We start from the raw sequence: 26,449 nt of genomic DNA, 5'->3' as shown, positions 1-26,449 counted from the left end.
GACGTTTTCATCGAAATTGTGAAGAACAGCCATCGCTCTCTTGTTATTCTTGTTGTTTAGTCGTATCTTATGTGTTGTCTTGTGATTTTACCTGTTATTTAATATTTTTTATATTTTCCTGATTGGCCCACTTCTTTGAAGCCCTTAATGTCTCGGCTTCTGCTGCTTTGATTTTCTTTCTTTTTTGCAATGCCAATTTGCTTATCACTTAATCAGGACACATATTAACCCACCACATTCTTCTCACTCTTTAGGTCGGGGAGATCACCAAAATCATGAGGGCTTACATTAACATGGTGGTGAAGAAACGTTGCAGCATCATGTCAGTGACCAGCATAACCAGTTCCTGGGCCAGGTGATTGCCACAAATCAGTCAGAGCCCTCGGTTCATCCAGTGGCAACAGATACCTCGAGCCACATGCATCGGTTGGTTGTTTTTTTTAAAGGAGGCAGTTGCACCAGCCAGCTATTCCTCAAAGAAGAGTGGTGGATGATCGAACGGGGAAAAGCAAGATAGAGGTGGAACCAGAAGCCAAATGCACACTCTACTGGCCTGGGTCTCATTTGGGATAAGGGGGGATAAGGGATCTATTTACAAATGTGCATGACTAAGAAAACAACCTGTATTTCGGGAAGGCCTATTCACATACATAACCTGCCAGTTCTAGTCCTGCATGTAGATGTTCAAGCACACTCCAAACTTCCCTTTCCGGACTTAACTCATTAATAACAAGCACAACTCTGCCGTCCAGTCCCAGTCTGTCCCAAGTGCCCCACCCCCCCCCCCCACCCCACCCCACCCAACCCCCAGTGCACTGCCAGACAGAAGAAAGCCACACTTTCTCAGTTAAATCTCTTTCTTTCTCACTTCTCCGATTTCAAGAGTCTCTCTCTTTCTCTTCACGTGTCCTCGCTCCTGTTGCATCTTTGTTTGCTGTCGGTATTGAGTTATTATGCTAAATTCTTGCTTGCTTTCTCTCTGTTGTTCTCTCTCTGTCGTTTATCCTTCACATCAGCTGTGTCACATCTGTTTATGGCTGAGAAAAAGGACTAGATGATAATTGTTCTTCAGGCTTCTAAAGGGGAAAATGAGCTCCCTGCCCAACATAGTGTTCACTCGCTCACTCGTCAGTGCCACCGTGTGGCCACAAGAAGAAAACAAAGTCAAAGGAAATGGCTTTAAATATTTCTGAACAATATCAAATAGATATTCTTGAGAATACAAGAGTAGAGGTGTTGCTTTGCTTTGGAGGCTCTTTAACTTGACACGGAGAGTCAGTGCATGGTTAACAGCCTCACTCCGCTCTACAAGGAGAACAATATCAACCAGAATAGTATGAGTCTAAACCTTTCCCTATCTATGTCTACATTTAACACACACTACATATATCTACTGTATATTCACATACATGTACACAAACTGAACCAACATGTATTGTTTTGTACTGTATATCACACATTATAAGAGTTATTATTGAATATTTCAGTGGCCACTGCACTGTACAGTATATAGATGCCATACTAAATGCAATGTGACACCTCTCGTGTAAAATACATGCAAGTGAATGGTGTGAATAATGACCACTGTATTTCCGGATGTGATGCCAACACTGTACATCATTCACTGGCTGTGCCATTAATGTGACTCACAGAGAAATTAATAGTAAAAACACAGACTATAATGAGACAGGCTGCTGTGGTGGTCATGTTTCCACAGTGTTTTAATGGTTTTATCATTGTTGTTGCCTGTGGGACTCACTCTGCAGCATTAATTGGAGCCATAAAATATTGTATATCCTTGTCTGCTCATGCTATTATCACTTTATTTCTTTATTAAGATCAGTGACTTGAACAACAACGCATAAGAGCTCCAGTTCGTCTGTTTCCAACCTGTTTATGAAAATGTGACTTTTATTACTGATACTACTAGTATTACTGTACTGTATGCCCTCTGCTATCTTAACCACCCTGAAGTGCTGTGTCTGGAATGCTGCTGTGTGTGTGTGTGTGTGTGTGTGTGTGTGTGTGTGTGTGTGTGTGTGTGTGTGAGTGAGTGAGCGTGAGTGTATTTATGGTGTAACAGTTGGAAAAGAAAAGGAAAATGAGAAAAGAGAAATGAGAAGTGTTTATGATGAGTGTATTCCTTGGAAATAAGACGTATTTACATGAATAACCTTTGCAAAGAATGGTGTCGTGATTGTGAGTTAAAGGGAAAAGCATGGGATTATTAGGGCTAGGGGTTATTTCATTCTTATTGTACTGTATGTATTGCAAGGTGTGTTTGAGAGGATAATGTATAAAAAAAATATATTGGAATTTTTTCAGTCTCAGTGTAAGAGAAGCAGATAGGACACTGTGAGGATATGGACTCAGAGATGGTTTTAATTGTGCACTGGGAATGCTGACAGTCATCACTGCTTTCTGTGTGTGTGTGTGTGTGTTTTTGGACTGAAAGTGAAGTCACTGTTCTTTCACCTGACTCTGTGGCACTGCAGAGAGACGGCAGCATCCCCATAACACATCTTTGTAAACAAAATGTTTCATCAAATACTCAGCGGGAATAACATGGGGAAAAGAAATTGTCTAATATCCAAATGCGGTACAATTAATTGTCTAATTTGGTTTAGCTAAAGTTCCTAAACTAGTTTTTGTGTCAATATTTGTCCTGAAAACGGGCTTGGGGTTTACCAGATACTTAAGTGAAGCTGAACTTCTTATGGTGAAGTTGTCTGTTGTCTATCTGGGGTGCCACTTTCGGAGCTGTAGCCTGGATTTTAGAAATACTGAGGTCACGAGTCCAAGACCTTCAACCCCCAACCCAACCCCTACCCTCTAGAAATATGATAAGACACCAAAATTATATTATGATAAGGGATGTTTCATATTGTATCTTTTTTTTAAGGTTCAGTTCTGGATATGGTTGAGGATTTTATTTTCCTACATGATTTTATGCTGTTTCAAAGCCCACATTACCTGGAATAACATTTTGTTGAGGAAATGGCAGATTATTTATTTGACCTGCAGGTATTCACATGAACAATTGTCTTAAAATAGTGGGAACAGTCAACCAATATACATTTTCCATTTTCGGACTTAAACTACCTTTACCATTTTTTCTAAATTGCCCAAAATTCCTAGAAAAAATACCACGGTCATGCCCTCAGTGTCCTCAAGAGTAGCTTTGGCCCTGGCTGCATACACACAGCCCACTGGGATCCTGCCTATAGAGTTAGAATAAGCAGAACTCATGGACAGGTTCCTGTTTGAACTTTAGCTTATTTTAGTTTTGGCTAAAATGAGAGGAGAACCAGATAACCCATAAGCCATAATTAAGGAGGAACCTGTCTGTTCTAGTTATTCTACATCTATGGTTCTGTCTGTCACTGATATTACACTGAGTAGGAAGAAGTTGCCCCATAGTTGCTGACATGTGATCAGCAACAACAATCAACAATGAATTGAAATTAGATTTCTGATCGCAAAATCTGTTTTCAAGGGCAACTTCATCACAACGGGTCCTGTTATCAGCCGCAGGCGGCCAGAGTGGGGCCCTTTCTTATCTTATGTTATGCTTATTATCATCATTAACATAGTAAAACATTGTGCTTGTTATGAAAACAAAGAAAAGAGAAAGCGAGAGATATGTGTGTTGTTCTTTTTTATTTGTAACTGGCTTTACAAAATTATGCTTTAATAAATTATTAAAATTATTGTCCTCTATTTTATGTTGTCTTTGTGAATTTATTTTGACATACAAACAGTGGTTGAAAGGAACTAAGGACATTCATTTAAGCACTATAGCTCCATTTATGTTTCCCTTTTATGCTACTTTATACTTCCACTGCATTGTATTTAACATTCCTCCATGTTTAAATAACATAGTTACTTTACAGATTAAAGGTAAACAATTTGAGATTTTGTGAAATACACGTAGCCTATTCACTTTCTGAAAGAGAACGAATTGATACCACTCATGAATATAGGTAAATCAGAGAAACCATTTTTCTCCAAACTTTTAACTTGACTATTAATATTGTTAATAATACTTATTAGCTTTTTTAATTTTGAATGCAGGACTTTTACTTGAAATGGAGCATTTTTTTATATTGCTGACGTGGTTTACTTTATAGTATCTAAAGCAGTAGCCTACTGCCTAAGGAACAACTGCACAGCAACACACACGCCTTCTTCCCTCTCGTCTTTGGTGCGTAATGAGCGTGCGTCAGGATTTAGCGTTTGGTTCCTTCTCGGCCAGTTCACTTTTTGAGTTTCAGCAGCCAAAACATTTCCGGTTTTTGCCCTCACGGGTTTTAAAAAATCTTCTCCGACGAAAAGTCTGAAGAATACCCTCTGGAATAATCTGCGTCTAAGTGGTGTGATGATGGATTCGCGGATTTTACCCGCTGCTCTCCTGCTTCTCTTCGGTTTGGCGACAGTTTTCGCTCAGACTTCCGCACCTGGCCAAGGTAGGAGTGGGAATCAGTTTCTCTGTGGTGACTGTGAAGTTAATGGCTGCTAAAAAATCACATCTCCATTTTATTTAATTTTTTTTATAAATCTACAACTCATTTAGTGAAGCTTTTCTTTGGCCCTGAATTATAATATTATTTCTCTTTTTAGGGCTGTATTGTTTTAGCTCCCCTGTGTCTGACACTTTTTGTTGAATAATAGGAATAAAACAGGGCATAAAGCAACCAAACAAACGTTATTTGAGCTGAGTTGGTCCTGAATTATATGCCATTGTTTGTATTATCTGGTTTAAGCGTATTTATCATAACATAATTGAGAAAATCTTGGGTAAAGGTTATTTCAGCTACACATGAAGGCAAGATAAACAGTGATATCCTTGAGCCTTTGTAGTTTCGTATCTCTGTGTATTGTTCAAACCTCTCAGCAGGAACAACGTCTCTTCTAGGTCACAACCCCCCTCAGGTTTTCTGTTTCAAAATAAGAAACTTGTAGCAACAAAAAAAAAAAAACACTGCATAAGAAAGAGACATTGTTTACGCTTTAATTTGACAGACACAGACAAACCAAGCTGTTGTACTGTGCAGTCTGCTGATAATACCGTGACTGGTCTGAAGCCTGTTTACTGTGCTGTGTCTCCATGGAAAATGCCTCAGGAGGATTAGCAGTAGTGACCAAAACCCCAGTGAGCACAGGCCACATTTAATCTGCTTCTCATGGTGTTTTTCAGCTAATACTAGAGACTTTCTTTTGTGACGCAACATGTTTGGACCTCTGACAGACACCATGTTGTTCACTCCCTTATTTACACTTTGTGGATGATTTTGATTGTTAAAACTAAATTGACTTTCCCCCCTACAGCTTGTGAGGCGAAGAATGGAACAAACTGTGAGGAATGTCTGCGAAATGTGACGGTAAATCCTGGGGTGTTGATTTCACTTCATGTGTGTGTGTGTGTGTGTGTGTGTGTGTGTGTGTGTGTGTGTGTGTGTGTGTGCGTGTGTGCGTGTGTGCGTGTATGCATGATGGAAAAAGAAGTGTTCTAGGTGTAGGAACCATAGCCTGTGGCTCCTCCTCTACCACCCCACCTGTTAGACTGGTTTGAGGAGTAACTGATCTGTCATACATTCCCACCCTCCTCCATTTTCTACTTTGTGTGTTTATCCTATAATTGCCTTGAATACCTTACCATAAATTGTTTGTTCAAATAGTATAAAGATGATTATGTGTTTTGGTATTTTTACAGTGCCTGTGGTGCATCAAAACCAAGTCGTGTGTAACATATCCAGTTAAGACCATCCTTCCACCCCATGCACTCTGTCCACTGAATGAAGCACGCTGGGGGCTCTGCTGGAGTAAGAGAGTACACACACACACACACACACACACACACACACAGATCCACAAAGAGATTCACAAAAATATCACAATTTTATCAACATATACAGATATGCATTCATAACTAAATCTTGTGGAAGAGAGGTTGGAAGCTAAAGCTCATACAAAGACCTCTCTTAAAAACTCACAGCAAGAGAAACAGAATTACATCAAATAAAATAAAGAAAAATAAATTAACAAAGTAATTATTTTGTAATGAGTTTTGAGGTACCGTTATGATATATTATCTAAATGTTTTCATTTTGTGCATGCGCCAAAAATAATCAATTTAAAATAGAAATAGAAATATAAGAGAAAAGCAGCAAATCACATTTGAGAAGCTGTTAATAAACGAATAACATTATTAATAAATTTCAAAACAATAGTTGTTGATTCATTTTCTGTAAATCGACTAATTAATCAATAAACTAATCTTTTCAGATCTTCTCCACTGGCTGTAAGACAGAGATGGCCAAACATTTTGAATGATTGGCCATATAGAGAAAAATAAAAGGAGTAACAGGACAAACAATAGTAAATGTGCAGTTTGCGCTTCAAGAAAATCTGCGTTTCTAGACCAGAAAACCCTCTGTGCCAGTGTATGAAAATGTTTGGTTTCATAGTGTCCTCTAACATTATACTCTTTCATCATCGCAACAGATTCCTTACAAATTAAGCAAACATACTTTCCCTTGACTTCTGTGAAAACGTATTTATTTTCCCAACATTGACATTTTCCACTATTTGGTTCCGCCCTGTTTACCTAATGAAATGAGGTAAATGATTGAATTGACTAGTAATCAATGTAGATTAAATAGTTGTTAAAAATGGCAGCAACATTCAGTGTTTAAACTAACAAGTGCAATGTACTGTACATACAGTTCAATTTATTGGAAATATGCTCAGGTCATATTCTATTTATTTAAAGCTCATAAAATGTATACCATGGCTACAGAAAATACTTGTTTCTGATAAGCTGGCAGATGGTATGTGTAATTTGTAGTGTATATGATTCTCATTTTGCCAATAGTAAGTGGCCACAACGCCTCATCCTCAACTAAAAAATAAGGACAACCTAGCATGTATTATTACAAACATAATGCTTTGTAGGGTATGGGCAATAATGGCTTTTATCACAATATACATTTGTATGTATATATAAATATCAATATATATTATGATATAATACATTCCTGAATCTATCATATTTCGAAACTGCTAATGTATAAAATAACCAAGAATAATAACAGGAATGCCTGTTTTTAGTCAATCCAGTAAATACAAACTCAAAGTATATGAAACAGTGCTGCTCATTGATTTGCAACATTATATTACATTAGATTCACCTTTATTTTCATTCAGAAAAAAGGAATGAGACAATGAAATACAGTAAAGTGCATACATATATATATATATATATATATATATATATATATACATACATACATACATACACACACACACACACACACACACACACACACACACACACACACACACACACACACACACACACACACACCAATGGTCTAATACAGTCATGGATATTTCAGGGTAGTAGTAGTAGTAGTAGTAGCCAAATTTAAACTGTACAAGATAATAAACGTACGACCCTTATCAAGCACCTCAAGGTCAGACTCCAGCACAATGTTCCTCACACATGAACATGGATAATTAAACATTTTGAAACAAGGAGTACTTCAACTTTTGATGTCCATTTTACTTCAAAGAATTCCTTTTACTTATGTAAACGCTGCTTTCAGGACTTGTGGACTGACCTTTATGTCTCACATTTTAAGAATAACATTACAATAAAACAACATTACAAGTGGTTAAAAGTGCTGCGGTCAATTGTAGTCAACTTGTAATGTACATACAAAGATTAGTGTGATTAGAGTGACTATGCCAGGGAGAAAAGCAAACAAAAAAAGGGGTAGAAAATAGTTTGTCATTGTATTTCTCTGTCCCGGTCTGTAGTGAACTTCCAGACGTTGATAATCACCTTGGCAGTATTGGGTGGAATTCTCATCATCGCCTTCCTGGTCTGCCTATTCTGCTGCTGCAAGTGTGAGAACTTCGGGTAAGTGTTTGCATGAATGCAACTCCATTCATAGAGTACTTATATGAGGACCTTTGGGTAAAGGAAAAACTCAGACATTACTTATTATGTCTTGTTGCAAAAGGACAACTGTAACCTGTCTGTTGGAGTGTCTGCAATTTTTCTACTGTTAGTCATTAGACATGAGGCATGAATAAAATAATAGTATACACACTTACAATAACAATAAAAAAACAGTTATTTTTAGTAAATTAGTTAATGTATTTCAATGAGAATGATTCCGTGAGAAGTAAAAACTTATCTACAGTAAATATTTGAATTATTTAGATGTGTATCAGGTTTTGTGGTTAAACTGCTTCCTGGTTGTTGCATGTTTAACTCTGATCCCATCTCTCTCACTCAAAACCTTTCAATTATGTTTCTATAAATATATCTGTCTAACCTTCTGAGATATGCAGCTGTATCTAACCTAATCACCTTATTAGCATAGGTAGCACACAGCTACTTTAGAATGGAGAAGATAGTAGATCCACATGTTTGGTGATGAGATGGTTTTATCTGTGGTTTGTCAGTTATCCAATTTATGTTTAAAGTTATGGATAGTTATGTTCAGAAATTATGTATTAGGTTGTGGTTAACTTTAGGTACACACTTATTGTCCCAGATGGTTTAAGTATGGTTTGCTGTGTTCAAGGCCAGAGTAAGAACTTACTGTCGGATGACTACCTTTGTCACTGTGTCATGTCGTAATGCTATGTGATCATGATCGGTTTGTACTAATTTAGAGACATTTCCGTCTAGTCATGTGAAGATAATATGGCCACATACTTTACATTTCTGTCAGCTTTGGTGTGGTTTCCTTTAGGTTTCTGCACTCAAAACTAAAAACTGTGTACTTTCTTGTGACCTATACAACAATAACACTAACTTTGGTCTTGTGATTGTGTGTCAGATCCAAAAGGTCGGAGGCCAAGATGGAGAGACGGGCCAATAAGACGAAAACCAAGCAGGAGGAAAGGTGAGAAAAATTATGTTTTGTGAACGCAACACAAGTCTCCAGCCTGACCTGGTTTCTTCTTTTGTGAGTGCATCTTTATCTATAGTTAGCTCCCCTGTGAATAAAGATGTTCCAAGAGACATCGTCCATCTCCAGTTCAGATGCACAAGGTGGACTTGAATTTGCAGTTCAAATTGTTGATAACGATGTGAAACATGAAAGCAATTCAGTCTGATATCAGGCTGCATCTTAACTGAAACTTGCCAGCGGTGCATCGATGCACTGTACATGAAATCCGACCCCTCTCCTCACTGCCACAACCTTTTCTAAGCTCTCCCATCGTGGAAGACTTACAGGTTTATCCCATAGACTGTATTTAAGAAGGTGTATCCATGACACAGAGCTTGCTCCCTCCCTTGCCCGACTGACGTTTATTTTCTGATATCAGTTATCAGTTGATCAGTTCAGCCAACATCTATAAATCAGCAGTGATTTATAGTATTTGTTTGTATTGGTCCTTACAGTATGAATACCCAATATACAGTAGATGTATTCATAAAGAGATGTAATGTACACAAAATATACTTTAATATAATAGCTGAATAACTACAAGTCCATATTTGGCTTTTCTGGGTCTATGCACATGTTAACATTTCCCCTGTGTTACTGCTCTCAGGTAGTGTCTTAATAGTCTCATTGAGTAAGATAGTCTCATCTTATGCAATCTATGGGACACCTGACGCGCTAACTTTCCATGTTGCATTGTCTTTTCATGATCCAAATCAGTTTCCTTCATAGCAAACCACAAAAGCACACGTCAAACTGTTACAAAACTGGTTTGTGGCCACATGACTTTTAGGAGTGTGAAAAATAGAAAAGAATGCTTTGTCCTTACAGGAGGGCAGAAATGAAAGAGAGACATGACGATATCAGGAAGAAATATGGTGAGCGCTCTCTCTTGCTAATGCACTTTTTCATACACATGTGCACATACTAACATAGTATAACAGATATATATTTTTTTGTTCCTAAATGCTAAATATGGGCTTCTGGACTTTTAATGGGATAATTCATTAAAAACTGCAAAATGAGATTAAGCTATGTATTTTTGGTTTACACTTGACAGAGGTTATTTAAAAAATAGTCAGAGGTTTTAGAAAATGCGCTTATATGATTTCTGGCCAAAGCTTAGATGAGAAGAATTACAAGTTTGTAGTAAATATGATGCTACCAGCAGCCAGTAAGCTTAGCTTAGCATAGAGCACAGAGACTGGAAACAGGAGGAAACAACTATCATGGATTTGTCAAAAAGGTAACAAAGTCCACCTCTGAAATATCACATTTTAAGACGTTATATTATATTTGTTTAATCCTCACAAAAAACAAAGTATGAAAAAGACATGTTGCAGTGCAGTTACTCCCTGGGGTCACACACTTGGCGTCACCAGCGGTGGCATTAAGTGTGTCGTTTTTACACTTTGGTTTTTGGATTTATACTAACACAATATAACGCGTTACTTAGTGAACTTAAGACGCGCTGGTGGGCAAATTCTTGTATCTTCAGACAGAGCCAGGCTAGCTGTTTCCCCTTGTTTCCAGTCTTTGTGCTAAGTTAAGCTAACCAGCTTCTGTTGGTAGTGTTAAGTTAAGCTAACCAGCTTCTGTTGGTAGTGTTATTTTTAACTGACAGACATGAGAATGTCACCCATCCTCTTCTCTAACTCTCAGTAAGAAAACAATATTCCCCATAATCTCAGACTACTTTCTTAAATGATTGTATGACTTCACTGATTGTGTTATGTTTCTCCAGGTCTAAGTGGGCAAAATCCATACTCCAAATTTGCATGAGAAGATTTACACCACGACCCTTCAGTTTTTCCCTGAACTCTGACCTCTCACGCAACAACAACGACAGCGACATCAACAACATGTCTTGTAGACATGAGAATTTATTTAAACTATAACTCAGACAATTTTAGAAAAGTGACGGTTGTTTTGTCTATATATCTATCTATCTATCTCTATATAGATATAGAGATATATGGACAGGCTCGTCAAGCTTCCTCCAGCCAATGAACAGGAATGTTGTGTTCAATGTGATGACCTAAGAGGCTGTAACCAAAAGCTAGAGTAGACACGTGCATGGCAGCAGTGTTCTTCAATACTATAATAGTCTATACTGTGGGTCTCATAGCATCAGTCTAGTTATACTATTTATTAGGGTTAACTTTCAAGTTTAACTGTACAGAATGGAAAAGAATACAGTTTAGTTGCAGGACCAGCTTTCTTTTTTTTCTTAAGAAAATCTGTAGTATCTGCAAATCTGTTTTGTTCCACTGAGTTGCTGCTGATTTAGAAATATACTTAGAAAATGATAGCCTATTTTTGTACTTTGTGATTTCTTCTCTTGTTCCAAATTGACTCATTTTTATTGTGGTACTGCTGTATGTTTCATTTAAATGAATAAATCTTCAACCCTTCCGTAATTTATAATGTAATCATTAAATTCTTTATTATTGAATGTGTTGATCCTACATTTAGATGAGTTTGCGTAATTCTACATTTGCCGGTGTATCCTGTAAAGGCACACAATCCAAATAAAACACTTTGGAATAATTATTTAATTAGTGCTCGACTTTTATTGCTTGTGTTTTGCCTGTATTCTGCTTTTATTAATACCTCAACTGCTTTCTTATATTTTTTATTTTGGGTTATTAATAAGTGAAAGTTTATTGATTAAAACTCCAAGGTCTTTAGAAGCTGGAGGCAGACACCTGCTGTATGAGGTAGAGAACATTTGTATTTTGTCACATTTTATACCAACAGCATTTGGGATATTTTATATCAAAATGTATCCTGAGCATACATTTGATCTGATATATAACAACATAAATCACCAGGCAATAACTGGTTAGTGAATTTTCAAAAAAAAATTGACAATGCTGAATTGTATTTTTCTGAAGAAGCAATTGATATTACCAAAGGAAATGAACAATTAACTATCACTGAAGGAAACTGCTGACACATCAGTGACTACAAATTACTATATTGTTGTTTTTTATGAAATATCTTGATCTGATTATAGACATTAAACACTAGTGAGGGAATCAGAATCAGCTTTATTGGCCATGTATGCGTATGCATACATGGAATTTGACTCCGGTTTTCACATTGCTCTCATCGAATATACAAATAAACAAGAGAAATATAAAAACAAGGACATTAAAGACAACAACATAGAACAGAGAAACTAAGCATAAACATTTAACATTAAACTACTATGTACAATATAAATATATATCGAAGAATATACAGTATATGAGCATAAAGAACAACAATGACAATGGACAATGGATTTGGGATATTAGTGCAGAATTGTGGTAATAGTGCAAATAGTGCAAATGGAGGTGCAGTATGTCTAATTAATTGTTCATCAGAGTGACGGCCAGTGGAAAGAAGCTGTTCCTGTGTCTGGTGGTTTTGGTGTACAGTGCTCTGTAGCGCCTACCAGAGGGAAGGAGTTAGAACAGGTTGTGTCCAGGGTGTGAAGGGTCTGCAGTGATCTTTCCAGCCCGTTTCCTGACTCTGGAGGTGTACAAGTCCAGAATGGAGGGCAGGCTCGAACCAATGATTTTCTCTGCAGACCTGACAGTCCGTTGTAGTCTGTTTCTGTCCTGCTTGATGGCTGATCCAAACCACACAGTGATAGAGGAGCAAAGAACAGACTGGATGATAGAGGAGTAGAACAGGATCAGCAGCTCCTGAGTCAGGTTGAACTTCCTGAGCTGGCGCAGGAAGTAGTCCACAAACAGAACCCTTGCATATGACCCTGGGGAGTCGAGGTGTTGCAGCATGTAATGCAGTCCCATGTTGACTGCATCATCCACCGACCTGTTTGCCCGGCAAACTGCAGGGGGTCCAGCAGGGGCCCTGTGATGTTCTTCAGGTGGGTCAACACCAGTCTTTCAAAGGATTTCATGACCACAGACGTCAGGGCAACGGGCCTGTAATCATTTAATCCTGTGATGGAGGATTTCTTGGGGACCGGGATGATCGTGGAGCGTTTGAAGCAGGACGGGACTTCACACAGCTCCAGTGATTGGTTGAAGATCTGGGTGAAGATGGGGTCCAGCTGGTCAGCAACAGACTTTCAGGCAGGAGGGGGACACACCGTCTGGGCCTGGTTGCCTTCCTGATCTTCTGTCTGTGAAAGAGCCGACTCACATCCTCTTCACAGATCCTCAGTGCCGGTGGGGGGTCGTTTGAGAGAGGTGAGGAGGAGGCAGGGGGAGGTGAGGAGGTGGCAGGGGGTGTAGGTGGTTGTTTGATGTCAGAGCAGTTGGGGGATGTGAAAGTGGGCTTATCAAACCTGCATGTTAGGATTTTATTTCATGACTTCATTTAAGTGTCTTTACACCTAATTTACCACAAACTCGTGCTTAAGTACGAGTGTTCAGAAGTGTTGATACAATACTAACCATCATAGGTTATTCTGTCCGCGTGCTCGAGTATTTTCCATAGGTGCGCGCCCCCGTTTCCGCGCTCCCGCGGTTTGGTCGTCACGTGGTCCCCCCAGATCCAATCATGTGTATGTAACTTCGGTCCAAAGCGCGTACCCGTCAGCGGAGGAAAGGAGAGGACAGAAGGCGGCAGAAAGACAAATACTGCCCAATTAACAGATTATCCTGAAAACACACACACACGAAATACAGCCAAGATGTCAGAGGAAAAGCCAAAGGTAAGATAAAGGGTTAGAGAGCTGTATATTTGAAGAGATGGCTGAGTCAATCTCCTTGCCAAACCGTTTCTCAGATGTGCAATCTAAAATGGCCTGGTTTGCACGTTTCTCTTAATCGGCGCAGTGTTTGTTTCGCAAATGAATGAGTACCCGCACAGCCGTTTACATTTACCTGCGCTCACACAACACTCTGTTAGATAGTATGAGGAGATAATCAGTCCAACTGACTAGAGTATCGAAGACTGAGAGCATAAATGACAATCACACCATGATTGTCATTTGCGGATTTTTTTTTTCTTTGTCAAAACGGCACCACGTTATGTCCGCAACGCTACAAATGCCGCAACTGCAACAGCGACAAAAGAGCGCCAAATGGAGGAGACGAACGCATATAAAACAACCAAAGTAGCCGTTATTTTGTGGCCGTTTGTAACGTGGTTGCGCTTGTTTTTTGCCTCCCCACAACAAAACAAAAGCGCTAGCATCGTTAGCCCGGCAGCTAAACTCAGCAGTGGTCTTAAAGGGCTGGAGCTAATCATGCTAACGTTAGCATCTGTGACTGAAGCAATGTACCCTGCATGCATTACTCTGTTTAATGTGTTGTTGTTTTTTGCTCAAATAGCTACAAACAAGTGGAAACTTATTCCTTCACCACACATTGTGTCTTTTTAAAGTTACAGGCTTGCAGCCTAAAGTCTGGTGACAGCTAAGTTACTACTTGGCTGTCTAACACTGCTCTTTTTTATGTATTGTATCTGTTGTATACGTTCCTGGCTAATGTTTGTGGTATCATTGTGTTCAACGCATTTGTCTCTTGCAGGAGGGAGTAAAGACCGAGAACGATCACATCAACCTCAAGGTTGCAGGACAAGATGGGTCGGTGGTCCAGTTTAAAATCAAAAGGCACACACCGCTCAGCAAGCTAATGAAGGCATACTGTGACCGACAGGTGAGCCGAAAGCCTAAATAACTGCTTTCCTCTCTGACAACATGCAATTATTTTGGATTTGCTGTTACACCTCAGTCAGCGTTACCCTGACTTTCACACTTTACCTTGCGATGACTGTCTTAAAAATCCTTTTCATTCACCCCTCATGTCTGTTGTCGCTTCTGCAGGGCCTCGCAATAAAGCAGATCAGGTTCAGGTTTGATGGCCAGCCTATCAATGAGACGGATACACCTGCACAGGTAAGATCGTATTCTCTATTCGCCATTATATTCCCTTATATCTAGCAGAAACAAGCTTTCTACATGAAGGTAAAACATTAAAGAAGCCTGTATAGACACTTTCTTTTAACATTCAGCATCATTGTCTTAAATCAGAGAGCTTTATACTTCTGTCTCTGCATTATTTTACCTGTTCAGTTGTTGTTGTTTAAATCCACTTACTGGACTTTCTCTCCCTCTGCTTCTTTCAGCTGGAGATGGAAGATGAAGACACCATAGATGTTTTCCAGCAGCAGACAGGCGGGCACTGTTAAGCCCCCCCCCCCCCCCCACCTCATTGACGGCCACTCTCAGACCACGCCCTCAGCCACTTTCACTGTCCCTCCCCATCGCTCCTCTCAGACTATAATTATTATTATTATTATTATCATTATTATAATAATATTAATAATTATTATTAATATTTCTTCCGTTTCAAGATGTCTGTCATGGTTTTTCTTCAGCTGTGTGGGGGGAGGGGGCTCCTCAGCTGTTTATGTACTGTCTCAGCCAGGACTGAACTTTTGTGCGTGTCAACAGTCTCTCCGCTGGCCAATTGGGACAACATTTCCTTCTGGCAACGCAGGCTGTGATTGGACCAGCAGCACGTCACAGCTGTTCCTGGTTTGTCAGCGCTTCTCATTCGCTCTCCAGTGAAAGCTTAGTATCCAGTAGTTTGTCAAGGTTTTCATCCATCGTGGTCAAACGCGAGGCTCTGCCAGTTTTCTGTCCGGGGTCACAGTCAGTGGGCATGAAAATGGTTTGAAGTGGAAGCACTATCTGAACTTAATACACACAGGCCGCCTTCCATTTCACTTCTCTCTTATGTGTTTTTTGTCTGACCGGTGGCTCCTGCTCTACTGTCAAAAAGGTATTTTAATTCTCTCTACATTTTAGGTGCTTTTGCTAAAGAGTTCTGCAATGCTTTTGTATTTTTTTTTTTCATTTTCTTTTAACAATTAACAACCAGGGGGTTTATTGATTCTTTTCCTGTACAGAAGTATCAGAGTGAGCATTAGATAAAAGTTGGGTTGCTTGGACCAATACTCCAAAGACCGAACTTCTGTTTCATATTTGATGTACTTGGATCACTCTAAAAGCAAACTGCAAGGTCAAAACAGTCACATTTTAAAGGCGTTTGTATTCATTGATGTTATTTGCTTCCTTTTTGACTTATACTAATTGAGAAAGGTTTTGGGTATCTGTGTTACAGACTTGTATTCGCTCATTCAGACAATTCCTATTTAGGGGAGGGAAGTTTAATTTATCCGTTGAGATGGTAAGGGTCATCAAGATAGTCTCTTGATGTAGAATACATTTGTTTTCTGATGAAGCGGGCCAGTGGCCAGTCCTTATGGTATTCTTACAAGTGGCTCTGCTTGTGGGTTTTACATTTTGGGGAGTTAAAGTAGTGGGTGGGCTGTGGGCGGGACTGTTTTGGGGTCAGCTGTCTCATCTCTGTATTGTCCTTGCGAATGTAAGCTGATGGGACAACTGATCCTACATGTGTTTTGAAGAGGAGCTGATTCCAGCAGAGCAGGGATGTCCAACAAAAGTCAGTATGTTTATGTTAACACGTTTTGAAGACACTTTTCACTGCCATGTCAACTGCCAAGCTGTTTCCTTGTGTGCACAAGGCAGACGCTTGGGGGCCGTTTGTTCAAAAGCCTGACTGCAGTGATGGTAAATGGTGAGATCCCAAGTGGTGATGAGTGTCTTCAATATTTTACAGTTCAGACTAGGATGCATGCAGTTTGTTGCATATCGGGAGGGCAGGGAGGTCAACCAATGGAGTTGGGAGAATAGTGTTCTGTACCCACAGGGCCCCGTTCTTTGTATGTAGATAACAGTTGGCTTCATTTGATTGACGGCCAGACACGAGCTTGGATTTTTCACTGCAGTCAGGATGTCCTGCTGTTAAAGTAAGTAGTCCTTGTGCTCAAATCCTCCAACGATGCAACTTCATTCAGAGTGAGTCGGATCGTGACAACTCTTTTTAGTTTATTTTCAGATGAGGCTACATCTAACTGATTAGTATTGTCATCCCTGCACGAGGTTTGAATAAAACAGTCTTACATACTTCAGTACAACAAAATTAAACCAATGCAATTTTACAGGATAAATCAAACTGTTTTTGGTGCACTGTAAAATTAATATTCAACATAAATGCTACAAAAATAATTAACTGTACTCCCACCTGATGAAATATTCCACTCTGGCCCTAATAAATATCAAATTACATTTAAGGACTGCCCATATCTCATCGTCATTGACATCAAGCATGAGACAAAATTGTTCCATAGACGTGCTAAACCTGTGAGTGATCCCTCTGAAGGACATTTCTCTGCACAAGTAACGATCCTTTTTAGCTTTCCAGTCTCACAAAATAAGAGCACAGTTATCAAGACAGCCTTCCACATGCATTTTAACAGCTTGACCGAGATCTTTTGAGCTGAATAACAAACGAGCTAGGCCATGTAATGTACGAAGAACGGGGCCCATGTCTTGTCATGTTATTTGTTTCTCTACTGATTTGTACATTATTTGTGGTCTTTTACTACTGTATACAATAAATATAGTTTGGTACTCAGATTTGCTGTCGCAAGCATCATTAATTTGTATTTTTGTATCCAAAATTTGGTCAAGAATATAAATGTTTATTATAATCCTTTACAACTATCCACATTAAAACAGGTTAATTGATGGCTCTTAATTGCCCATGGTTGTCTGTCCCTATGTGTCAGTCCTGCAATAGTCTGGTGAGCTGTCCAGGGTAAAAAATAATGAATGAATCTGTTGCTATTAGTATTTATGTATTTTATTAATTTATAGGGCAAGGACACAGAACTAACCAATTCTACATAATTTATAGCCTAAACAAGCTTACAATAACTGTCCCTTGATGTGCTTTTATAAAAAGTACAGTACATGATTTATTTATTACTTAGAAGCCTTTGCTAATTTTGCAGGAAGAAAATCCTGCCCGTCTTCAACTGAACCTACCATAATGGGATATGGCTGTCATTGAATTATATATATAGTTGCTGTGTGATATAGTTTTATATTTTAAACGTGCATTTAGGTTTTTGAAGAAGGTGCATGTTCAAAATCCAATTAAATGCTTATGTAATAATGTCCACAATAATAAGTTAAAAGGTGGAAATGTGTTTTGTGTGTGGTTGAAGACATGTTGATTCACCTTTCAGAATTTCAATGTTGATTTATAACTTGTACTCCTTGTGGTCAATTATGCAAGACAAGGTTTTAATGCCCACTGAGGCCCTGTCTGCTAAACATGTATGCCCAAGTACTGAAGAAAATAGACAGCTAGGTGGTGCCAGTTAACTATGATAGTCTCATGTGTCTGTCTAGCTTGGTTTATCCACAACACACTTGTACACAAATACAAAAGCGATAAAAGAATTCTGCATAGAATTGAAGAATGACACTAGGTCAAAACCATCACCTTAAAAGACAAAGGATCACGACATTGAGAGAAGCAGGCTAAAAAAAGATGTTATATTAAGTCTGATAAAAATTACTTCCAGGAAATCCTGAATTAGAATCTTAAATCTCATCTGATACACTAACTGACTGGTTACATTCAGTACAACTGGAACAGTGATAAGACTGATAGCAGCAGTTGGTGAGTCAAACCAGGTATAAGGAAGAGCATGCCTACGAGTGGACATCTATATTCACTTTATCTGCATCTCAACAGGTCCTTCTGAAACTCCATGCCTGGAAGGAAGAAAGATTATTGAATGGATAGAGGACAAAAAGCAAGGCAGAGTTTCTATCTTGCATCCTGATCTGTGTACAGTCTATGCTTTTAATGTGGGTGAGAGGAAGAGAGACAAAGAGTATTTGCCTTGTAAATGTGCCAGTCGGAGGATCAGAGGATTCAGAGAGATCTGACACGACACAAGATGCCGGCGTCTATCGAAACACAGTCTGATTATTTCATGACTGCCCGGTAACCAACAAACTACAGTCACATAGAAGTGGTATTAAATTGTTGGGTGCCCATGGAAAACCAAAACTTTGTATTCAAAAGTGATGATCTGCTATTTAGCCATTGTGCCAAATCGACCCTCTTCCTACTTTGCCGATGCAGTGTTTCCTAATGTCACTGCCCTGGGACTTCATTACTCTTTCAACTAGTGATATTTGCAGAACATCCTTTTTTGACACTTTAATATCACAGCTGAGTTCATGCACATACCACGGTTTCTCACGTAATAAACTACGGGATAACAGCTAATATGATAATAGCTCCGCTCATATCCATCTATCCATTAGTGGACCAAAGGTCACATATGTTCTGTTGTTGTTTTTAGGATGACTTTTAATTACGTTTTATCTGCTAAGGCCTCTCTCAGGTCGTGAATGTTTGGAGGAATTTGTCTTTTGACAGATTTCTTTCCCTATGTTATTACATTAAAATAGTCTGCTTGTCTGTCACTCAGTCTGTGTGTATGTGAGCACACACACACACCGACTACAAGTGTAGCAGCTCACCCCTCTGGCAGGTCTGTGTCATCAGAGGCGGTTGAGGGAGGATGAGTGACAGGCTGGTTGGTGATTTGCATGGCTCTGGTGTTTAAAAGGACCTGCAGGTGCAGGATTCTCCACACACACATGTGAATGGATTCCTCCTTGGAGCACAGAGGAATCACAGCTCTAGGTCTTCTCTTCTTCTGTTTGTGAATCTTAGGTAGCCAGTATAGCCTTTGATAACTTTAAACAGAGTTTGTTGACTGGACATTTTTCTTTGGATCTAAAAAAAATACTCACTTGGATCAATATGAAGAAAACACGGCTGTCTGGTTTGTATCGTCACTTAAGATAGAGACAAAAGGATCAACACACAGAAATATGGAGATATTTGTACCAGCTGGCAACTGAACCAAACAGGCTTTTTGTGATGACATCGCTCATATTCGTGCATATCCTCCTCCTGGGGTTAAGGGCCATTGACACCACCGCAGACACATGGAGACGCTGCACAGGTATCGTACCATTTTATTCTATTTGACCTCTTTCAACCTCAGCTTTCGTCTCTATTACTTCAGCTCACTTCAACAGATCTGATGTTCAGTTAACGATTATTCAGTGGATGGTTTACGGTTTCATCTGAAAACCTGGGAAACCCCTCCAGCTAAAATTCTTTTGGATAATTCCAACTGTCTGTGTCTGCTTACAGCACAGTGGGAGTGTTTGTGTGTGCAGTATTGCGTGCAATATTAACTTAAATTGATATCCACAAACAAGTACAGACATTGGATGTGGTTAGGATTCCACAATACACATCAGAATATCAGGATGAACAGGGTGCATGTTTATAAGATGTCTCATCAATTTCAGAGCAATTCTCTTCTGTTGTTCCCGCTGTTCAAAGAGTCCATTTCTTTATACAACCCCTCCTAAAATCTCCTTTAGCTCCACCGCCAACCAGGGTTCTTTCTCACACATCAGGGAGTCGAGCATGCCATGTCATTAATTGATTTATTAGTTTATAGCAGGTATTCTCAAACTTTTTAAGGTGTGTCCCCTTACAAAGCTATGACTGCTTTTTGTTTCAAATGGTATTTATTGACCTATGAGCAGTAAAAGTACTGTTACTTTAGTAAAAGTTTCTACATGGTTGCTACTACTAAATGATTATTATGCCACGGTGTCGGCAACAGCCGCAGCCAGGTTGTCCGTTCGTATGTCCGGTCCATTCTCGTGAACGCAATATCTCAGGAACACCTGGAGGGAATTTCTTCAAATTTGGCACAAGCATCTACTTGGATTCATGGTTGAACTGATTCAAATTTAGAGGTGAAAGGTTAAGGTTTTTGTGACCATACGTACGTCCCATTCTTGTGAATGCAATATCTCAGGAACGCCTGGAGGAAGTTCTTTAAATTCGGCACAAACATCCACTTGGATTCATGGTTGAACTGATTTGGTGGTCAAAGGTCACTGTGACCATAACTCATATGCTAATTAAGACAATTTCACACAAATGTCTAACAGGATAAAGTAATTAAGTGATTATTAAGTGAACATTTTGGACATACATAGATGTAAACTGCAACATCACTGGTCGGCAGAGGCATACAACCGCAAAGCGACAAATCTATTTTTTTATTATGAATTAATCTGCAGATTTGCAGATTTGTTGTTTGGATTGTAAAAATTCAGTAGATTGTGAGAAATGTTTGTCATAATCTGGCAGAGCCCAAAGTGAAACCTTCACAATTATGTTAATTTAAAAGATTTTGCATTGAACAGATTGATGATATATTTAACTGACTATTTCAGCTTTACTTATATATTCTATTGGCATCATATTATATAATCTTTACATTTTGTATGCAAACATCTTGATTTGTAAAGTAACTAAGCTATCAAATAAATATAGTTGATAAAAAGTACAATATTTCCCTCTGAAATCAATTAGAGTGAAAGTATGAGGTACAGCATAAAAAGAAAATACTCAAATAAAGTACTTTGTATATAAATACAGTACCTGCGTAAATACACAAACATTCCACCAATTCCTATGAGAAAATTTCCCATTAACTTTAAATACGTTTTAGAAACTTGCAGAAACATCTGAAAAATGCACATAATTTAAGTAATTTAGTAGTAATTTTGTGCTATCCCTTTAATCTTAGGGCTCCTTTAGAGAGAAACAACTGGTTAATGGTATTGGAAATTCTGCATAAAAAGGCTTAAGCAGTAAAGCAATCTTCCTGACCTCTTTATTTGCTCATTGTCTGCAGATTTGCTCCCTCTGGATCTTCTGTCTTTTGTCCTCGAGAGGGACCCCTCCAAACTCATAGCAGGGGTGCACATGAAGCAGGCTGGAGGGGTGAGGGGTGTGCATTTCTCAAGCCCTCATACCTCTATGAGCTTTCCCTCCTCCCAGCTGCTGGTAGACTGCGACCTGTTCCCCAAAGAATTCTCCATTGTTGTGACACTAAAAGTCACTAGCATTGCCCCCAAGGTGAGCTTCCAAGTTTGTCGGTTAATGCCAGTGGTGGAAGAAGTACTTAGATTCTTTACTGAAGTGAAAGTACCATACCGGAGTGAGAAAATACTCTGTTACAAATAAAAGTCCTGCATTCAAAATTGTATTTAAAGGAAAAGTAAAGTACGGAAGGAATCTCAACTAAATGTACTTAAAACATCTATTAAAATTTCTCATTACAGAGCAAAGTATATTTCTTGGATTTTTTTATTTATTATCTAACAATGCACTTTAGTTTTTAAAACGTGTTGAATGTTTTTTAAGTAAGAGTAGTAATGTAGAAGCAGTAGCGGTGTAAAAAGTACAAAATCTCCCTCTAAAATGTAGTAGAGGAGTAGTAAAAAGTAACATGTTGAAATATGTTAGTAAATTATGTTAAATAGAGTTGCAACTAACAATATTGTTTTATTATTGATTAATCTGTGGACTATTTTCTCGATTAATCGATGTATTGTTGCAGCTCTGCAGTACTTGAGTAAATATACTTTGTTACTTTCCACCCCTGCTGAATACAGTGTGTCTGAATGCTTTTCACCTTTGCGTTCCAGAAAAATGAATACATCTTTTCCTTGATGGAGCCAAAGCAAGTAGAGAAAAGAGGAGTGGGGGAGGATGAAGAGGAGAACGATAAAGGGTACATTTTGGAAGTGAATGAAGAGAGGACTGTCAGTGAAGAAGAACGACATGGAGAGAGGGAGAAGAAGAGGCGAGTCAAGAGTAATGAAGAACGTGGACGGGTCATCCTGGGACTGAGGTTCTCCAAAAAACGTCTGCACTTTCTTTTTAGAGGACACGGAGGAGTCGTAGAGCGTTGGGTGTTTCGAGGCGCCGGACTGGATGACAACCAGTGGCACACTCTGGTTTTAGGTGTTGGTAGTCATCATGTCAGGCTCACAGTGGACTGCAGCACACCCCTAGAAATGTAAGTTCATGTTTTTATTCTTGTTTGTCTCTGTCTTCTGTTCACTGGGTGTCTCCTACCATCCTCTCTTCCTGTTACCTCTGAATTCCCTTGAGGGATAGTAGATCCTTCACCACAATACAATGGCCCTGCTCCAATCTGCTCACACCCTGCAGCCGTATCACAGTGGCATGACAGTGTGTGATAGATGGTTTTTTAGTGAAACTGCCTCTGGCGCACAGAAGCTGAGACATATCAGCTCCCGTACGATGCCTATAAAATACGATTCCTGTCTCAGTCCTACAAACAGAAGAATGGAAGAGACTACTTTAATTACAGTGTCTTTAAGTTATATTCAAAGAGGAAAAACAACTTACTCAAGCTATTAGAAATAATTATGTCTTTGTATGGCAAACAGTCTTCCCTCCAGGCCTTTTCCTGCAGATCTCAACATTCAGGGATCGAAATTCCACATTGGCAGTCGGGGTAGATGGAAAGGCTTGTATTCAGTAAGACTTATATTTCCGTATCACTAACTTTCATGATAAACAAGCTGCTAAACCATACGGTTAATATGTTTTCTCTAAAACAGTCACCTCTTTTGATTCTTATCTGCTGCAGGGTCTGTTGCGCCAGCTGGTTTTGGTGCCAGGTTCGGATGCCACCCATCAGATTTGCCCCTCTTCGAACCCCCAACTAGCAGTTCTGTCAGTACCGCCACTTCTCCTAGACCTGCCTGTCATAGGGAGGGAGGTTCATGACCATGTGACTTCCTATGGTAACTTGCAGATGTATTCTACAATACTTTTCACACAGTATGATGAAAGCCATGACATATAAGTTTTCCTGCTTCCTTGCCCAACTGATTGTCTGCTTGTCTTTTTGTTTTGATCATAAATTCTCAGAAACAGAGGAGCGAGTGTCAGTGGGGTTGGAGCGGTCATGCTCAGGGCTGGTACAAGGCCAGATGTGGTTCAATCCGCTCAGGAAAGGCCTCTACCTCTGCGACGGTACGGTGTGGATCACCGTGCTGGAGGGTGAGAATCCAACATCCACTCACGAGCAACTTTTTATTCAGTTTCAAATTGAAAAAATTCTCATCTCCTTATCGACTCAGATCATAAACGACTTGACTACGTGTTGGAACACCAAGTCCTCACCACCAGCTCAGAGACACATGATGTAGAGGTATCCTTCAGCTTTGTAAAATATTAATATTTACATATATTTGTTGTTGTCCGTACTAGCATTCTTGCTGTACTTACACATAAGAAAAACAAAGGCACAAGGAAGGCAAATATTTTTGTCTTTTACATCTATACAAAATTAGGTTTATTTAGCAGAATTTTTTTTTCAATCTTTAGGTGTTCCAGGTAGCTGGCATGGGTCTGATGGCTGCAATGGCTCATAGGACAGCCTCTGGCTCAGCTGTGTTTCTGTGGAGCCACACAGGTTTCCAGCTTTACCAGAATATCAGCACATATGGAGCTTTGGCTTGGAGACACTTCAGCATGGGCAAGAAGGTATAACAGAAAGGAAGCAATGGGTTATATAACATGGAACAAGCTGATATTCACGGTGTTTTGTTACTTTGCTCTAGATATTTCTGGTGGTCTCTAACTCTGGCGGAGGGCCAGACAAGCAGAAAGAATCAGAAACTGACATTTCTGTGATTTACAAGTGGAGCAAACGAAGAAAACAGTTTGTGCAGTTCCAGACTCTGCAGACCCACTGTGCACGGGATTGGGAGGCCTTTAAAATCAATCAACAAACCTATCTCGCTGTGGCCAACCACAGACAAGGTAAAAACTAAATATCCATGAAATGACTACTTGTTTACTTCCAGAAATCTTGGCATGACATTCACAACATATCAAACTACCCTGTTTATCCTCTCTCTTTCTTGTTTGTCTTTCAGGGGATACTAATCACACTATAAACAGTGTGATATACAAATGGAACAGGTTAACAAAATCTTTTGAGGTTCACCAGATGCTGCCGACCTCAGGGGCCTACGACTGGGAGTTCTTTACAGTGGGACCATACCATTTCCTGGTGGTCGCTAATGCCTTTGATGGAGTGACCACCTCTGTAGACTCAGTCATTTATGTTTGGATCAGAGGAAGCTTTCAGGTGTTTCAGACAATTAAGGTGAACATAAAACAACAAAAGAAATGCAGAATTTGCCTTAAAAATGCCTGAAAAGACTTAAAAAAAACATCAGTTTAGTAACCTATCACAATACAGGATAAATTCGGAAGCTGTTTGAGTGTGGGGGTAAAGTAGACTTAATAGCACTTTAGTGTAGCATTTTGCTGCATGACTTCCATATACCATTGATCTTCTCCCCAGCTGGACTTTGATTTTCCTCTGATAAGATCTGTATCTTTGAGATAAGTATGAAAAACCTTCTTGTCTGAACGCACAGAAGGGAAGGGACCACAAACAGGGAGAGATAAAAGGGTAATGAAAGAGAGATGGGGAGCAAAGAACGGGTGTGTCAATGTGGCCAAGGGGCCAGAAATAGAGGTGTGCGGTTTGCCATGATTTGCTTGAGTGATAGCAGTGCTTTGGCATGTCACTGATAGTGAATCATACAGCCACAATTGAGGAGAGAGTGTTGACACATTGATAGTCGCACAAGAAATCATAAGGAGATGATTTAGGGGAACTCCACAGCTGGATGTGAGGCACCTTGAGGCAGGTGGAAATTAATCATGTAAAAACATCCAGATATGAGTGAAATTATATCATTTTGGCATTTGTTTTACGTGTATTACTTTCACAGCTGTTTTTCTTTGAGCTTCTCTGTTTCTATGTTCTAGACGTTCTGCGCCACAGACTGGGAAATGTTTCAAATAGGAAGGAGAGTCTTCTTAGTTGTTGCCAATGGACACAGACTCCATCACAATGGACCGAGTCAATATGCCATCAACTCCACCATCTATGAGCTGGACATGAATGGGCATCTATTTGTCCGCTTCCAGGATATTGTCACCTACAGGTACAGATATGCAAACACTTTGATGTGCCAGGTGTATGTACATACAGACAGATCATGAGAACATTTTCTGTGTAATAACCTGATATTGCTGCCATTTCAACCTCTCGTCATCACCACATACATTCCCATCTCTCTAGTGCAGTGGACTGGGAGTTCTTCAGCCTCGGGGAGGAATATTTTCTGGTTGTCGCAAACTCCTTCAACGGAGAATCCTACTCTCTCAACAGCATTATTTACAGGTACTCAACTTGTCAGCAACACCCATTACCAACTACCATTGTGAAAATAATGCATCCATTTAGATTGCCCTCTAATTTAGTGCTGTTGTAATGTAGATCTATTTTCCTCATATGAGCTAGACTAGTGAAAGCCTAGCACTTTTGACATGTGAGGATGCTCAAGGAACAAGCTAATTCTGGGTCTAGAGCCTTTGTTAAGCAGATGCAAATGCAGCTTTCATCTGATTCCTCTTCTCTGTTTATTTTTAGGTGGCAGGGATATGAAGGATTTGTTCCTGTTCATTGGCTCCCAACGATTGGGTGCAGTGACTGGGAGTTTTTTAGCTCTAAAGGAGAATCGTATCTGATCTACTCTAGTGCCAAAGCACCTCTCTCCAAAGTGTTTAAACTGAAAACACACTAGGCAAAAAAAAATAGAGTGTGCATGTAGCTTTGTT

The 26,449-nt window shown here is 39.4% G+C and overlaps 4 protein-coding genes across 4 annotated transcripts in view; all 4 read left to right on the top strand.

Moving 5' to 3' along the window:
* myo10l1 (myosin X, like 1) overlaps positions 1-3,720 on the top strand; it is a 46,076-nt gene extending 42,356 nt beyond the window's left edge. Inside the window, exon 43 of the mRNA XM_068717928.1 lies at positions 255-3,720. Within this exon, the coding sequence (XP_068574029.1) occupies positions 255-359 (105 nt within the window). The 3' untranslated portion in view covers positions 360-3,720. The remainder of the gene's footprint in view (positions 1-254) is intronic.
* Positions 3,721-4,225: 505 nt separating this feature from the next.
* On the top strand, positions 4,226-11,519 carry pttg1ipa (PTTG1 interacting protein a). The gene is made up of 7 exons (XM_068717780.1): positions 4,226-4,466; positions 5,329-5,381; positions 5,714-5,822; positions 7,822-7,924; positions 8,856-8,921; positions 9,798-9,844; positions 10,711-11,519. Exons 1-7 carry the CDS (start codon positions 4,379-4,381, stop codon positions 10,746-10,748), a joined length of 504 nt encoding a protein of 167 aa, XP_068573881.1. The 5' UTR covers positions 4,226-4,378; the 3' UTR covers positions 10,749-11,519.
* Positions 11,520-13,491: 1,972 nt separating this feature from the next.
* sumo3a (small ubiquitin like modifier 3a) lies at positions 13,492-17,090 on the top strand. The gene is made up of 4 exons (XM_068717926.1): positions 13,492-13,638; positions 14,459-14,587; positions 14,755-14,826; positions 15,057-17,090. The coding sequence occupies exons 1-4, from the start codon at positions 13,618-13,620 to the stop codon at positions 15,117-15,119; spliced, it is 285 nt and encodes a 94-aa protein (XP_068574027.1). The 5' UTR covers positions 13,492-13,617; the 3' UTR covers positions 15,120-17,090.
* A 1,049-nt stretch (positions 17,091-18,139) lies between these two features.
* Positions 18,140-26,415, top strand: LOC137877966 (thrombospondin-type laminin G domain and EAR repeat-containing protein-like). Its single transcript, XM_068718149.1, has 14 exons — positions 18,140-18,151; positions 19,742-19,856; positions 21,621-21,844; positions 22,417-22,790; positions 23,188-23,278; positions 23,391-23,547; positions 23,675-23,806; positions 23,887-23,957; positions 24,134-24,292; positions 24,370-24,571; positions 24,688-24,920; positions 25,595-25,773; positions 25,911-26,012; positions 26,262-26,415. The coding sequence occupies exons 1-14, from the start codon at positions 18,140-18,142 to the stop codon at positions 26,413-26,415; spliced, it is 2,205 nt and encodes a 734-aa protein (XP_068574250.1).
* Positions 26,416-26,449: the final 34 nt, after the last annotated feature.

Source organism: Cebidichthys violaceus, unplaced genomic scaffold, assembly GCF_023349555.1.
Source record: "Cebidichthys violaceus isolate CVI_PGR_0920_01 unplaced genomic scaffold, fCebVio1.0.p SCAF_22, whole genome shotgun sequence".
NCBI lineage: Eukaryota > Metazoa > Chordata > Actinopteri > Perciformes > Stichaeidae > Cebidichthys > Cebidichthys violaceus.
This window is presented reverse-complemented; position numbering and strand designations above follow the sequence as displayed.

What these genes read in the sequence shown, in the direction of transcription:
- pttg1ipa (XM_068717780.1), top strand. Translation starts at nt 4,379, where the DNA reads ATGATGGATTCGCGGATTTTACCCGCTGCTCTCCTGCTTCTCTTCGGT. An exon ending in GACTTCCGCACCTGGCCAAG is followed by an intron (nt 4,467 to 5,328) that starts GTAGGAGTGGGA and finishes TCCCCCCTACAG; the next exon opens with CTTGTGAGGCGAAGAATGGA. An exon ending in AAAACCAAGCAGGAGGAAAG is followed by an intron (nt 8,922 to 9,797) that starts GTGAGAAAAATT and finishes TTGTCCTTACAG; the next exon opens with GAGGGCAGAAATGAAAGAGA.
- sumo3a (XM_068717926.1), top strand. Translation starts at nt 13,618, where the DNA reads ATGTCAGAGGAAAAGCCAAAG. An exon ending in TGTCAGAGGAAAAGCCAAAG is followed by an intron (nt 13,639 to 14,458) that starts GTAAGATAAAGG and finishes TGTCTCTTGCAG; the next exon opens with GAGGGAGTAAAGACCGAGAA. An exon ending in AGGCATACTGTGACCGACAG is followed by an intron (nt 14,588 to 14,754) that starts GTGAGCCGAAAG and finishes TCGCTTCTGCAG; the next exon opens with GGCCTCGCAATAAAGCAGAT.
- LOC137877966 (XM_068718149.1), top strand. An exon ending in TGACCATGTGACTTCCTATG is followed by an intron (nt 23,548 to 23,674) that starts GTAACTTGCAGA and finishes ATAAATTCTCAG; the next exon opens with AAACAGAGGAGCGAGTGTCA. An exon ending in AGGTGTTTCAGACAATTAAG is followed by an intron (nt 24,921 to 25,594) that starts GTGAACATAAAA and finishes TCTATGTTCTAG; the next exon opens with ACGTTCTGCGCCACAGACTG.